Source organism: Barbus barbus, assembly GCF_936440315.1.
Source record: "Barbus barbus genome assembly, chromosome: 46".
Lineage (NCBI taxonomy): Eukaryota > Metazoa > Chordata > Actinopteri > Cypriniformes > Cyprinidae > Barbus > Barbus barbus.
In genome coordinates this window covers 5,975,040-5,990,785 of record NC_136724.1, presented here as the reverse complement: position 1 = coordinate 5,990,785, position 15,746 = coordinate 5,975,040, and the positions used below count along the sequence as shown (strand labels likewise).

At 36.9% G+C, this 15,746-nt stretch overlaps 1 protein-coding gene across 1 annotated transcript in view; it reads left to right on the top strand.

The window, feature by feature from the left end:
* LOC306865160 (rho GTPase-activating protein 21-like) overlaps window positions 1–15,746 on the top strand; it is a gene marked incomplete at its 5' end in the record, with an annotated part of 52,592 nt that overhangs the window by 6,336 nt on the left and 30,510 nt on the right. The window contains one exon of the mRNA XM_079409582.1: window positions 377–398. Coding sequence (XP_079265708.1) covers window positions 377–398 — 22 coding nt within the window. The remainder of the gene's footprint in view (window positions 1–376; window positions 399–15,746) is intronic.

Below are 15,746 nucleotides of genomic sequence, written 5' to 3'. Positions count from 1 at the left end.
ATTCAGCTTTCCCATCACAGGAATACATTATGTTTTTATGTTAAATTGAAAAAATATATTTTAAATTATAATAATATTTCACAATATTTAGTTTGCTATATTTCAAATCAAATAATTGCAGCCTTTACAAGCATAATGTATGTATGAGTGTATTTATTTATGTCACTTTAAGATTTTCTGGAATGTTTAACTAGGTTTTACCAAGTGCTCAAATGAAGGATCTGAGACTAAATAACATTTGTTCACAGACATATTTATTAATTGTCTCGGTGGGATTACACTTCAAATGGAACATGATTCCAGCCCCACAAAGCACTTGATTTCATGAATGTCTTTGAAACATTTTTAACACTCTTTTATCTTCTCTCTGTTTCAGGATGAAGACAATAGCAGCAGAGGTGAGTTTAACCATTCTGTGATCCACCTCCACTGTGCTTGTTTATTTAAGGCTTTTCTCTGAGACATTGAACATGGCTCTCTTGGACTGACTGAGATGACTGTAGAATTAAACATCACAAGATCATAGCTAACAGCAAGATAATCACTGCAAGAATAGCCATGTTAATGATTTTGGTCCAGATCTTTTCTTTGAAAAACCAGATTCACGCTTCCTAATAGTGGGTCGGAGGTTCTCCGAAATTTAGGTCTATATCTGCTGTGTTTGTCATGAAATTCAGAGTGAGGTGTTATATCTTCAATGGCCTGTGTCTGACCTTGCACCATGTGAATTGCTGGGAATCTTTAAAGCTCGCGCCCGGGGCAGGAAAACTCCCAGCTGGCAGTGCAGCGTGCTCTCTGGCAGTTGATCAGCTGTGGGCTGGTGTTTGGTTACTGCAAAGGACTGTTTTTTAAGTTACAAATCATACAAGGTAGTAGAATGTACACAGGTCTGTTTTCAGTAGAAAAACAGCAGAATAAAGATCAGAAACTGTGAGGTGAACCTGAGGTGAAAGAGTGAGGATGAAATATACATAGTAGAGCAAAGATGGGTAGAGTACCCAAAAACTCTACTCAAGTAAAAGTAAAAGTAATCGTCTGAATAGTTACTTGAGTAAGAGTAAAAAAGTATTGGATAAAAAAACTACTCAAGTAGTTAGTTACTAGTTACTTTGGATCATATAGGTACTGAATATAGTCTATTTTTATTTAGATATATAGATTACATTTATGTAATGTGTATGTGTATACACACACACACACACACACACACACTGCCGTTCAAAATATATATATATATTTTTTAATGTAATTTATTTCAGTGATGCAAATCAGAATTTTCATCCTTCAGAAATCATGTTGATTTATTATCAGTGCTGCTCTTTTTAGCTTTCTATTCATCAAAGAATACTGAACAATATGTCACAGGTTCCAAAAAATATTACGCAGCAAAACTGTTTCCAACACTGGTAATAAATCGATATATTATAATGACTTCTGAAGGATCATATGACTCCGAAAACTGGAGTAACAGCTGATGAAAATTCTGATTTGCATCACTGAATTAAATTATATTTTAAAGTAAATTAATTATGTATTATCCTATAACCTCTGAAAACGCCTCACATGACTGCTCTGAACATAACGAAACAAATGCATACTGACGGATCTTCTGTTCTGCAAAATGTAAACAAATGTAGCCTATATTTTTGCAAGCGTAAATATTGTAAAAATATGAATATTAATTGTGTCTAGAACAGGCCGCGTGCCGCTGCGCAGAGCTAACGCGGGTTCCGCGGGTGTTCATTTCATACTCTGTGACAGCTTATTTAATGTATAAATTATACATTGTATTTAATGTAAGGTACATGTACAACAAACTGGTAATGTCATAGTGGTATCGTGGCCTATACCTGTGGAACAGTAGACAGCACACGCGGTGTTCATCTAATAAAGATCTTCATATAGCTCCAGCAAACAAGCCTTTGCAGATTTGCTTTCAACTGACTGTAGATCCAAAGCCACGTCTTCAGCGCTCTTGATGTTCTTAAACTCTCTGTTATCTGAGTGAGATCCGCTTCAGAGACTCAGCGCGTGCGGCAGGGAACTGAACGAATCATTCAAACTGATTCGCGAACCGATTCACTGGTTTGCCAACTGGTTTGATAAAGCCTTTAAACAGAATCGAATGGGCATCGTTCATTGCCCAGAGAAAAGTAGACGGCGCGTTTGGAATAAACTGAAGCATTTTTAACTTGTATTGCATTAAGATACAGTAACGAGAGGAGAGTCGCCCACAGTAACGAAGTAAAAGTACCGTTTTTTTCTCTAAAAATATACTTGAGTTAGAGTAAAAGTACCCATTTTAAAATATACTCTAAAAGTATTAGTTACCCAAAAAATGTACTCAAGTAAATGTAACGAAGTAAATGTAACTCGTTACTACCCACCTCTGCTTATGTATATGTACAGTATATGAGAAGAGGGTTGCAGATGTTTGATATTCACAGTGTTGGAGCCCCTGGCAAGGTCTGTCCAGATCTGTACGGTTTGTTGGCAGTTTCTTTCTCAGTCTTTCAGTGTTAGCCCTAACATCATGTCCTAACCAGGGCTGGTTTCACATTCAGTGACATAACTCACTGCTTAACTACCATAGTATGATGTAACACGAGAAATTAACTATCTAGTTGCGACTGTTTCCTGAAACTATAGTAACATGTTCACGACTCTTTAGCTTAAAGCACATTGGTTCAACAGTATAGGGCTGTTGTTAATAACGTTAATGATTGCAATTAATGTCAGACTGTTATTTTACAAAACATTCTTTTAAATCATGCTTACATGAAATTACATGCAGTATGTAACTGTCACACTCTCGTAGGCTATGCAGTTTGTTTAATTAAAATTGGCACTGATTGTTGATACACTAAGACCCCATTTACACTAGTGCGTTTTCGTTTTAAAATGCATAACTTTTGCTACGGTTATGCCTGTCGTTTACATTACTCCGGCATTTTCGAGGTCCAAAACTGAGACTTTTGAAAATGCTGCAGACCCCGAACTGAAGCAAACTGCGTATGCTGTTCTGTGTCATCTGCGCCACACGGATACGTTTTCTACGTGTATTTACGCTTTGTTCTGAACGAAAACAGCATATCTGTGTGGTGCGGCTGACACAGAACAGCGTATGCAGTTTGTGTCCAGCGGATACTCTCCAAAATGGTGCTACGGTGACTTTGAGGAGTCAATCGTTGATTGGTAAAGTCATTGCGTCACTGCAGCGGCCGTTAGAAGCTCCGGTTCCCACAGAAACCAGAGGCTAGAGCAGCCGATGAGCATGCACAGTCATAAGCGCGTTGGAACTACACATGCGCATTGGCTGGTCTAGCCGGAAAAATACGCTTTTTAAATGCTATTTGAGCATAAGAAAAAACATTCATGGGGCAGTTCATTTCAGATTTTGTTTCTGATTTGAAATACGTAATTTAAGATTGGATAGAGATTTCAGCATTCCCCCATTCATTTAGATAGGACTTGGTCTTGCTTGAGCTTGTTGAGCTTTTTTGAATTCTGGAGGCGTTGCAAATACAAGTGAACAGACTTTCCTTGAAAGGGACTTTAATGACATGCCTTTGTGTAAATAAGATAAATAACATAAGGCTATGTAGTTTGTTTAATAAAAGAACAAGGTATAGACCTGTTCTATAGGAAAGGTAACTTTAAATGACTTCTGTTGTGATCTGGCGCGCCCCTAATATAATGGCAGGGGAAACACTGAAACCTGTCAACTTTACAGTACTTCTCCTCATCTTTAGTGTCCAAATGGTCCAAACTTGCCATAGTTTATGTGGAAAAACTGTTTCCATCATCTGTTCCCAGCACATTTTGACTTCCAGAAAATCCATCTGTGCATTAACTTTAATGTGAATTTTTGTGTGCATATCAATTATTTCAATTCATATTTTCTTTAAGTGCAAACTCAAAATTTGCATATACATTAAATAGATAGTTTGTTGGAAACATAGCCATTGAATTATTTGCAATAAACATTTTATAGTGTTCAGATTACTGTATGCACGTCTAAATTATCTCTTTGTCCAGTCTGGTCAAGGAAGCGCCATCTCTCTCTCTCTCTCTCTCTCTCTCTCTCTCTTGCTCTCGCTCTCTCTCTTTCTCTCTCTCTCTCTCTCTCTGTTCTGCTGCAGTGTTTGTCACATTTCTCCTCATTCACATCCGAATCATGTCCATCATGACAGCAGGAAGACCTGCTCTGGCTTTCATCTGCTGCATATATTCGTCAATTTACTGCACAATCACTTACACATATACACACAAGTTATTCAACATATCTCCCTGCAATAGAAACCTTTTTAGTATGAGATCAGTATATAAAGTCCTGCATACTCACAGTGAGTTTGTCTGTAATAGAGCCTATATATTATCACATCAGTTTCCATTCTGGATGCTGATTGGCCAACTCTGTTTCCAGCTTCAGGATTCCTTTAATCTTATTGACTTTATCTGAAACTTAATAAAACAGCGTTTCAGTTATCATTTGTATGCTATCATTTTTTTATGTATGTAGTTCTGTAGTTTTGTAAATATGTTGCCATTTAAGGCCTACTTTATTGTGAATTTGATTACAGCCAAAAAAAAAAAAAAAAACTCATTCACAGATAAAATAATTTCAGCATGCTAAATAGTCTTCAGTAATTAAGCACTAATCACAACCGTTAACAGGCAAAGCTAAAGGCATATTACAACTGATGGCTGTGTAGGGATGTTTTCCAGAAGGACTGTAGTGAATTGATCGGCCTTTCAGTGACAGATTTGGTAAAGAGGTTTTCTTGCAGGAAATTGAGCTGCAGAAATTTCTCGTAACTGTTCTTAAATGGTGCATTCCAGAGAGCGCTGCGACGGGGGTGTGTAACCTGAGACTCTCTCTCACAAACACACACAGATTTATTGTAGTGTTAAGGAGATGCTGCCTGTATGTGTAACACATGCCTTCATTTGGCAGCTTGTATTACTCTGCTGAAGGGCAGTACTCTTCAAACCTCAGAGTGTGCACTGAATGATTGCTAAAGCATTGGTACATGCACTCTAAGACAAAAACGTGCAAATATGTTACCTTTAGGGGTACAACAGCTTGTCACTGGGCCAGTTCCCTCAAAGGGAAACCTTTTCTACCTTCTTTACCCCTAAAGGGTGCATAATAGTACCATAATGTAAGTTAAGGGCACATATTACTATTCTAAGTTGCTAATATGCACCCTTTAGTGGAAAGGTAGGTACAAATGTTTCCCTTTGAAGATATTACCCCAGTGACAAGCTCTTGTACCCCTAAAGGTACCATGTTTGCCCTTTTTTTCTGACAGTGTGGTTGCTAGATGATTTCTTACTGGCCCATGTCAGAAGAACCCTGGTCCCTGGTCCCTCTCCTTATTTTAGCAATCTGTGCCTTAGTGAACACAAATAATAATATATTTTAAATATTTCAGTTGTTTGACTTAGACAGCAACACGATTAAATGGAGAATTTTACTGAAGTCTTCTGCTTCTCGGATTTTTCTCCTGAGAAATGACCCTGATAATCTAACATGTGTCTACTTTAGAAGAGATTTAAACAATGTCTTAAACATTTGCACAGATTTAGCTAGATTCAGTACAAGTCTGTGATTACAAAATAGTTCAAATATAGTTAATAGTTCAAACATAAATGCAATTCTGCCATCATTTACTCGCCCTCATGCTGTTTCAAACCTGTATTACCTTTTATTCTGTGGAACAAAAAAGAACCGTTTCAATCCATCAACAACACCAACGTTTGTTGTATGGGGAAAAAAGACATCTTCCAAAATATCTGTTTAGAGTGTTCCACAAAAGAAAGGATTGGAACAACAAGAAAGTTAGCAAAAGATGACAGAATTTTCATTTTGGGTTGAACTGTGCCTTTAAATGACAGATTATTTTGCTTTATGAGTTACATCCTGGTACATTTCAGAATGCAACAATGAATAAAATCAAGTTTGAGCTTTTGCAGGCACTTGCCTGTGTAGAGATTATTTCAAGTCTGCTAAGAAATACCAGAAATTTCCTCTGGATTTGTCACCAACCAAGACAAACTAGGATGTTTTCTTCCTCTTTTGCTTCTTATCATTGCATAGAACTAGATGTTTCCTCACAGTAATTAGGATGTTTATTTGTCTGACGTGTGTGTGTGGATGGAGATCTGCTCTCCACGTGCAGACAATCTGGGTGGAATAGTTGGATGGCGTCCAGTTTGAGCTGTGTATAAACAGCTTTATGAGATCAGCGCTCTTACTGCCTTTAAAATGTGTTTGAAAGAATGACACAATGTTTTTGTGTGTTTGTTGTTTGTTGTAAAGCCCAGAATATATTTCTCTCAGTTCCCATCATCTCTTCCTCTCACGTTCACATGATCTGTGCAAGTATTGAGCTGAGGTGGGTGTTAGACTCACATATTGGTGCAAATTGACTAAAAAAGTTGTGCCATTTTAGCATTTTTGTGCAAACCCTGCATCTCATTATGGAAAGCATCACTGTTTGCATGAGGACGCTGTAACCACACAAATTAAGCGAACTGTAAACGGGTTTATTAGAAAACAATTTCCTATCCAGATGCGACACAGAAAGTTAATTGTGTATAATATAAAATCTAATCATGCATTTTTTTTTAGAATTAAAATCCATTCATATTTTGTCCTAACCAACCACAAATGCAATGAGAAACAGCCCCGCTCAGTTTGAAAACTCATTGGGGCATTCCTCATGTACTGTATATTACACATCAAACATCGTTGAGTAGAAAGTAATCATAGAAGTGTAGAATCAGATTTTTAAATGAAGTCCCTCAAGTTCCACAAGGAAAAGGTAGGAAGGCCACTTAGTTTCTGCCAATATGTGGGTGCATTTCTGTGTACTTTCCCTTGTGATCAGCTTGTTTTCTCCATTGTATGATTTGAATTATACCTTAAAACAATGTGGACAAATAAATATTTCATATCTGCGGTCACAGTTCATTCGTAGTGAATTCCCCCTGTTGTGCTTTGCTTTAAGACTTCGCTACAGTTGAATAAAGATGCTGTAAAAATAAAAAAGTCAACATCTGTTCAAATATTTGTTTTTCTTTTCTGTGAAAATACATGCCAGAGATATTTCATTTCATTTTCTTTTCTTGCCAGTGTTTTGGGTGGCGTCCATGAGGACAGGGATGGGAGCAATAGCACAAAGCAAATAGAATTCCACATGATTCTTGGAGGACCAGTAAAACCCCACCTTACGTGCACTGGCCAGACTTGATTTGGATGCGCTCCAGACAGGGACTCTTGTGTCTCTGTTGCTTTATTACACTAGTGCTGCCTGACTGCAGTAGATATGGAGAACGCTCTGCTCGTAAATAAGAGAGCTCTGGGTTCCCAAAAGACAATGTGTTTTTGGCTCGGCTGTCACACAAACGCTTGGCTGCTTGTTCCTGCACCTGATTATAGATGAACAGGTCCAGTGTTATGTGCAGTGTTGGGGAAAGTTACTTTTAAAAGTTATGCATTACAAGGGAAGTCGTGGCCTAATGGTTAGAGAGTCGGACTTGTAATCCAAAGGTTGCGGGTTCGAGTCTCGGGCCGACAGGGATTGTTGGTGGGGGCGCTCTCTCCACCCTCAATACCACGACTGAGGTGCCCTTGAGCAAGGCACCGAACCCCCAACTGCTCCCCGGGCGCCGCAGCATAAATGGCTGCCCACTGCTCCGGGTATGTGTTCGCGGTGTGTGTGTGTTCACTGCTGTGTGTGTGCACGTTGGATGGGTTAAATGCAGAGCACGAATTCCGAGTATGGGTCACCATACTTGGCAGTATGTCACTTCACTTCAATATAACTCCTTAAAAAAATAACTATTTTTGTTACTTAGTTACTTTTTATTTAATGTGTTAATATGTTACTTTTGCATTACTTTTGCTCATGGCTTGCAGGTTTGTTTTTAATATAAAAAGTTATATTTTGGCAAATGTAAAGCTCTTTGACACCAAAAGTGAAATGAATAAGCCTGAGGCTGAAGGAAATGCAATGGGATTTTATACATAAAGGATATTTGTGTTATTTAACACTGAATTATTGCAGGTTTGTGTCATATTTGTGTCAGTTTGCATTTCACTGTTTTCATTCATTTTGAGGAATACTGAATCTGTTTTTGTGTTTTTGATTTATTTATTTGTGTTACAATACGGGTAAAACATATTTCCCTTATTCATATTGTTAATAAAAGTTCAAAGTTTAATATAGGCCTAATTGAATTTGTCATTGTAGGCTATAGCCTTTATTAATATTATTATTAATAACAATAATGAGCCAAACTAAGCATTCGTTTTAAGTAAGGGGAAAATCCAAAAACCTTTTATTTATTTGTTACAACGCGAGTATGTCTTATTCAGTCAGTTAATAAAAGTTTTATGTTTAATATAAGGTACTTTGTCATTGTATTGCTGATGTTGTGTGTGGGATTTTTTTTTCAATAAGAGGAGCCTAATACTGAATCGACCTTAAGCACTAATTTTGTTCCAAGAATAGGAAATATCTAACTTTAAAGATCAAAATAAGCGCTGCAGATGTGAGAATGTGAGATTGGTTGCTGCTAAAATATACGCTATAAAATATCCTATAAATATATAGGTAAATATACGCTCTCGATCTTTCTCTGCTGTATCTTTGCGGTGGCTGTAGAAATGGTCGTTAATTCTTGATTTGAGCACGGTGCAGGTAATAATATGATCAAAAAGTCATGGCAACAAATGTTGAAACGTCTTTCACAATCAATTTGATTCAACTTAATTCATGTTCTACTGTTGCTTATTGTCATTGTAGGCTTAGGCTTCTTTTTTCTATTAATTTTAATGAATATACAAATTAATAAATTGAGTTCTATTTATTTTCCGTTATAAAATTTTCACTGATTTATTTTTTAACACCGCACCCCCATTTTTCTTGGGCTACACGCCAGGGGGTGCTGCAGCACCCTCAGCACCCCTGCTTCCCGCGGTAATAAAAGTAACTGGTGTATTTTTCTTGTAATTTAAAAAGTAATGCATTGCTTTACTAGTTACTTGAAATAGGGGTGGGCGATATGGCAAAAATATCATATCACAATTTTTTTTAGAAATATCACGATTTTATCACGATTCTTCGTCGTGTTGGTTTTACTAATTTGTCTGCACAGTACAGCCAAACTAATTCTAAACCAAACTAAAACCACGTTTCCTGCTATCAAAGTCAATGTGGACCAGCAACTGTTTGGTTACCCACGTTCTTCAAAATATATTCTTTTGTGTTCAGCACTAGAAAGAAATTAATACAGTTTTGGGACAACGTGAGTGAGTAAATAATGGAAGAAATTAAATTTTTGGGTGAACTACCCTTTTAATGACAGTCGGCTGCATGTTTAGTAGTGTCGCTTTAAGTTTAAGTCAAGACCTGCACGCATCTACTATACAGGCAAGCATCCGTTTTTCTCTCAACTGTTTACTTTCATTTTAGACAAAACCAACTGAGTCTATATGTAAACCTTGTGTGTTTTGACAGTATTAGTTCAAAAGATAACTTCGTTGCTTAATCAGGCGCTGTTAGACAGGCGTTAGCGCGTGCGTTACAGGTGTACGGGCTCAGCACGTCAGACCAGTGCGCAAATGAAATGCTTAACCTGCAAGGCTTTAAAACACACAAATAATGTACTTTTGTGATTGCGAATAAGTGCAGTGTTTTGTGAGTGTAACTCTAGTGCTGAGTTAACACTGATGTGAATGTATGTGGCGCTGTACAGTATATAGAGACGGAGGCACCAGAACTGCAGCTGATATAATGTGCGCTGTAGCACGATACTATGATATTTCTTCAAAAGCAGATTGTGGAGACATTTTTATCGTCCACGATCAAAAATTGTCATATCGAACACCCCTTGAAAAAAGTAATCTGATTACATATCTCGCGGTACTTGTAATGCATTACCCCCAGTGCTGGTTATGTGTTTGGACCTATGTTTGGAGCCATACGTGGAACCATACTTTAAGTGATATTTTTGAAATCTTTGAATTTTTTCCCCAAATTTCATTAATTCGTTAATTTGAAATTCTGTTTTGTTTAAAAATGTAAACTTTTTTTTAAATACATTTTAATTAAAGATGAACTGATTAAAAATGTATGCCTCATCAATTTGATTAATAAATCTAACACTGTAATTATTTAAATTGGAACAATAATAGCCCTATTATTGTTAACATTTAAATAAATCAATACTTTGAAATCTATCGGCTTTATTTTCCCCAAAATGTCTATTCTAATTTTAATTGATCAGAATCCTGTGGTTTATTATTCAATATAAATGTACAATCAAACATTGTGCTAAATAAATATGCTCTGGAGAGGAAATTAATGTTTTGATATATTAATCTTAAATTTCCTAAATTAATTGACAATCCATGTTTTACAGTAGGCTAAATTCCATTTTCCACATCACGGAAATCATTGGGCCCTATGTAGTATGTACACTATGTGCAGTATGCAAACTTTTGCTAAGCTGGTTGCAGTAATACAACAGAGCTTAGCATGTGCCATAATGCATTGCACTTGACCTGATATTAGAAGTAATATCAGTCGTAATTTATTTTTCTTGATTCATTATTTGAGACTGCCAAAGCTCAAAACATTTCAAATAGGTCTACTATTTTTATAGCCAAGATAACCCAATGCCTCTCGCTGAATTAAACCTATATGATATAGTGAAGTAATGTGAAAAAAGTAGCATACTTGTGTTTGAAGCATTTATTGTTACATGTACATTCAGACTGAAGAAACTATACAACTAGTGTTAACTTTAATATGTTTATGATATGGCCAGTGTTGAGGCCTGGTTGTCTTGTCGGGTGAAAGCAGACTTTAATGTACTAAAAGGCTGATTAATAGGCTGACATTTGTCCACTATGAAGCCATCAACTGACAACATTTCCCTGCATTCCTTGTGAAAAAGACTGTACACTTTTCCCAATCAAGTAAGTAAGCACAGTTATCAGCAGATGTCAATCATCTCATATATCAACCTATAGGTATATCATCATGCTCTCTAGATACTGGTATTGCCATTTTCAAAATTCTGGTTGACAAAGGTCACTACATTGATCTCTATGTTGGATTGATTGATGTGTTACCGACATGTTTTGTGGTGTGTTCAATAGAGAGATGGCAGCTTTTGCAGCTTTCTTATTGAAATCAATGGTGTATGTGAGGAGTGGTTTCTAGGCAACTGACAAGGTGACTGACTGCTCAAAGTGATGATGGGTAATAACACAGTGATTTATTTTTTTGGTGTTTATACTGGATTTTAAATCAGATGGCTTGCCATGTAGAGCATATTAAAAACAGATATGAGTATATTTGGGAATTTAATATAGATATATTCAGGACTTCTTGTTATTAATTTGAAAAATTTAATTAGAAAAAAAAGTTATTTCTGTTAAATTCATGGACTATCAAGGTTTTCTTTGCACTGTCATAATACTATCTTGCAAAGTATTTCCTGCAGTTTTCTGTTCACAAGAGTCAGATGAATGATAGGCATTCATGTCTTTTACACTTGTGCAGCATACCAAGTCCAGTTCCCTAATTATTCCCTTTCTCCCTCCACTGTCTGAGAGTGAGAGACAGAGAGAAAGAGTCAGTGCTGTGTTGTGCAGGAATTTGGCCCTGCTGTGTAATGTTGAGGGAATCAAGGGAATGGGCGTCCTCCCAACCTCTGCCAAACAACATTATCCAACACAAAACAACAGGAGGGCCAGCTGCGCACGAGAGACTTTAGCCAAAATAACACACACAGAGACGAAAAAAAGACGGAGGAAAGATTAGGTCAAATAGAGAAGAGTGGAAAAGACTAGAGTAAAGCATATAGAGCAGAGTTTGGCAGAGCTCATTGTATCAGCTAGAGAACACATTATGAATGTGTGCAGTCAGCCAATCAGGCTTGGAGATGGGCATATTATAAAGATTTCATTGTTTTTGTATGCAAAAGTTCTTTCACTGACTGTCTCAGGCTGAAGTCTTTTTGAAAGACGTCTCTTATGCTCACAAAGGCTGCATTTATTTGCTAATAAATATTGTAAAACCAGTAATATTGTGACATATTATTACAGTCTAAAATGTTCTAATATATTTTAAAATGTATTTTATTCCTGTGATTGTAAATCTGAATTTTAAGCAGCCATAGCTTCATTCAATATCACATGATCCTTCAGAAATCTATTCTAATATGCTGATTTGGTGCTCAGGAAACATTTCTTATTTTTTTATCAATTGTTGAAAACAGTTTTTGCTGCTTAATATTTTAATGGGAACCATATACTGCTGTTGAAAACTAATATTTGTATTCAGCAAGGACCCATTACAATGTTTAAAGTGACAATACCGATCATGAATAACGCAGATATTCATCAATTAATTCTGGAGAAAAAAAGTGACTGCTTCCACAAAATAAAACAAAATACATAAATAAGCAGCAAAAAGCAATGTTTTATTTTAAATTGTATAAATATTTCACAATATTGCAGTTTTTACTGTATTTTTGATCAAATAAATGCTGCTTTGGTGAGCATAGGAGTCTTCTTTAAAGTTTTCCAAACATTTGAATGGTAGTGTGAAGTATGTTATGTTTTCAAACTAAATCTGGCCAAAACACCATTACTCACCAAATTTTAAATTTGAGTGACAGAATGAAGGTGATTTCAGATGGTAGAGCAGAACCGGGTATGCTACTGTAAATCAAGAGGTTCAGGAATTTCCCACAGAGCCTGGTTTTGGGTTGAACTCATTTGCCCCACGAACCCTAGAGCAATCTATACCTGACTGCCTGGCACTGGTTCCTCAAGCAGTTTAAGGTGCAGGTGCAGATTGCCTACAGCAGAGCAGGCCTTGATTTCTCACATTAAGTCGTATAGTGTGTTGACACTGGCTGGGTTTTGGGGGCGAGTGCAGTTCAAGCTGAAAACATCAGTCATTTATTTTATATACCTCACACTGAAAGAAGAAATAGCCCTGGAGAAGCAAACACTGGGATATGAACTAAACTTTGGGGATTTTTGTTTGCAAGCTAGTGAGAAGCAAATTGTGTCCAGTAAAAAGCTGTGTGTTTGTTGTGGAAGGATTGTTCTTAATTCACAAGCACATACACACTCACACAGACTAACAAAAGAGATTCCAGACGCTGGGGGGTTACACAAACCTGTCCACACAAAGCCATTTTTTTCAGTGTGCCCTACTCTGCCCTCTATTGATGTGTTGAAGAAAAGGAAGTTTGAATGAATCACCCGAGGGACAGCAGAGAATTTGGCACAACAGGCAGTGTGAAACATCAACGCACATGTGGACATATTCAGATCAGACTAGAGTTACAGCCGTTAAGTTTCTCAACTCTACAGAGATGCTTTAACAATCAAATGAATTGTTCTTTTGATTTTTTTTCTAATTTATTCACCTTCACGTTGTTGATTTTCTTCAAATATTGTACAAAGGAGCTTGTTGAATATTCATTTTGTGCCTTTCATATAAATAAGCACAATAAAACCACATTAAAAGTACAACCCCCAATTCTGGAAATGTTGGGACATTTTTTTAATTTGAATAAACTGAAAACAAAAACACTTTCAAATCATATGAGCCAATATTTTATTCACAATAGAACATAGAGAACATAACAAATGTTTAAACGGAGAAATTTTACAATTTTATCCACAAAATGAGCTCATTTCAAATTTGATGCCTGCTACAGGTCTCAAAAAAGTTGGCACGTGGGCAACTAATTAAGTTAGTGGACATCAGATCTGTAACATGATTAGCTATAAAAGGGATGTCTTAGAGAAATAGAGTCTCTCAGAAGTAAAGATGGGCAGAGGCTCTCCAATCTGTGAAAGAGTGCGTAAAAATATTGTGGAATACTTTAAAAACAACATCCCTCAACATCAAATTGCAAAGGCTTTGCAAATTTCATCATCTACAGTGCATAACATCATCAAAAGATTCAGAGAAACTGGAGAAATCTCTGTGCGTAAGGGACACGGCCGAAGATCTTTGTTGGATGCCTGTGGTCTTCGGGCCCTCAGACGACAATGCATCACTCATCGACATGATTATGTAATTGACATTACTTAATGGGCCCAGGAATACTTCCAGAAACCACTGTCGGTAAACGCAATCCGCTGTGCCACCTGCAAATGTCAACTAAAGCTCTATTATGCAAAAAGGAAGCCGAATGTGAACATGGTCCAGAAGCGCTGTTATGTCCTGTGGGCCAAGGCTCATTTATAATGGACTGTTTCAAAGTGTAAAAATATTCTATTGTCAGACGAGTCCAAATTTGACATTCTTGTAGGAAATCACGGACGCCATGTCCTCCGGGCTAAAGAAGTGGGAGACCTTCTAGTGTGTTATCAGTGTTCAGTTCAAAAGCCAGCATCCCTGATGGTATGGGGGTGCATACGAGCAAACGGTATGGGCAGCTTGCATGTTTTGGAAGGCACTATGAATGCTGAAAGGTATCTAAAGATTTTAGAGCAACTTTTATGCTCCCCTCCAGATGACGTCTATTTCAGGGAAGGCCTTATGTATTTCAGCAGGACAATGCAAAACCACATACTGCAGCTATTACAACAGCATGGCTTCGTATAAGAGTCCAGGTGCTGAATTGGCCTGCCTACAGTCCAGATCTTTCACCTATAGAGAACATTTGGTGCATCATTAAATTAAAAATACGTCAAAGACGACCACAAACTCTTCAGCAGCTGGAAACCTATATCAGGCAAGTATGGGACCAAATTCCAACACCAAAACTCTGGAAACTCATAACCTCGATGCCCAGACATCTTCATACTGTTTTAAAAAGAGGAGGAGATGCTACACCATGGTAAACATGCCCCCGTCCCAACTATTTTGAGATCTATAGCAGGCATCAAATTTGAAATGAGCTCATTTTGTGCATAAAATTGTAAAATTTGTCAGTTTAAACATTTATGGTATCTATGTTCAGTTGTAAATAAAATATTGGCTCATGTGATTTGAAATTCTTTTAGTTTTCATTTTATTAAAATTTAAAAAACGTCCCAACATTTCCAGAATTCGGGTTGTAACATTAATGTAGTAGCCTACATACATTGATCAGCCACAACATTAAAACCACTGACAGGTAAAGTAAACAACATTGATTGTATCATTACAGTGGCACCTGGAAGGGCCATCGGTGACCCCTGTGGCTCAGTGACCCACACAGAAAAGCTACTGTAGCTCATATTGATGAAAAACTTAATACTGGCCATGATAGAAAGGTGTCAGAACACAGTGCATAAGACTTTTTTGGGGCTGCATACACTCTTAAAAATAAAGGTGCTTCATATGAAGATGCCATAGAAGATGCCATAGATGCCGGCTCGTTCACTTTCAGATTTTCCTGATTCACAGAGAAACCTTAAATACTCAGATACATATAAGACTAAAATCAATTGAATCTAACAAGCTTGAATTTTACTTTTAAATGGACAAATTCAAATCAAAAACTAATATTGCTGATTATGTAATCCCTATGAAAGTAAAGCGAGACCAGTCTTTCACGTATCTGAAAGCTTGAAGTTTCTACTTTTAAATGAACGAATTCAAATCGAAAACGAATATTCCTGATTAAGTAATCCGTATGAACCTAAAGCGAGGTACAGTCTTTCCTGTATCTGAAAGCCTGAAGTGTCTACTTTTAAATGAACGAATTCAAAT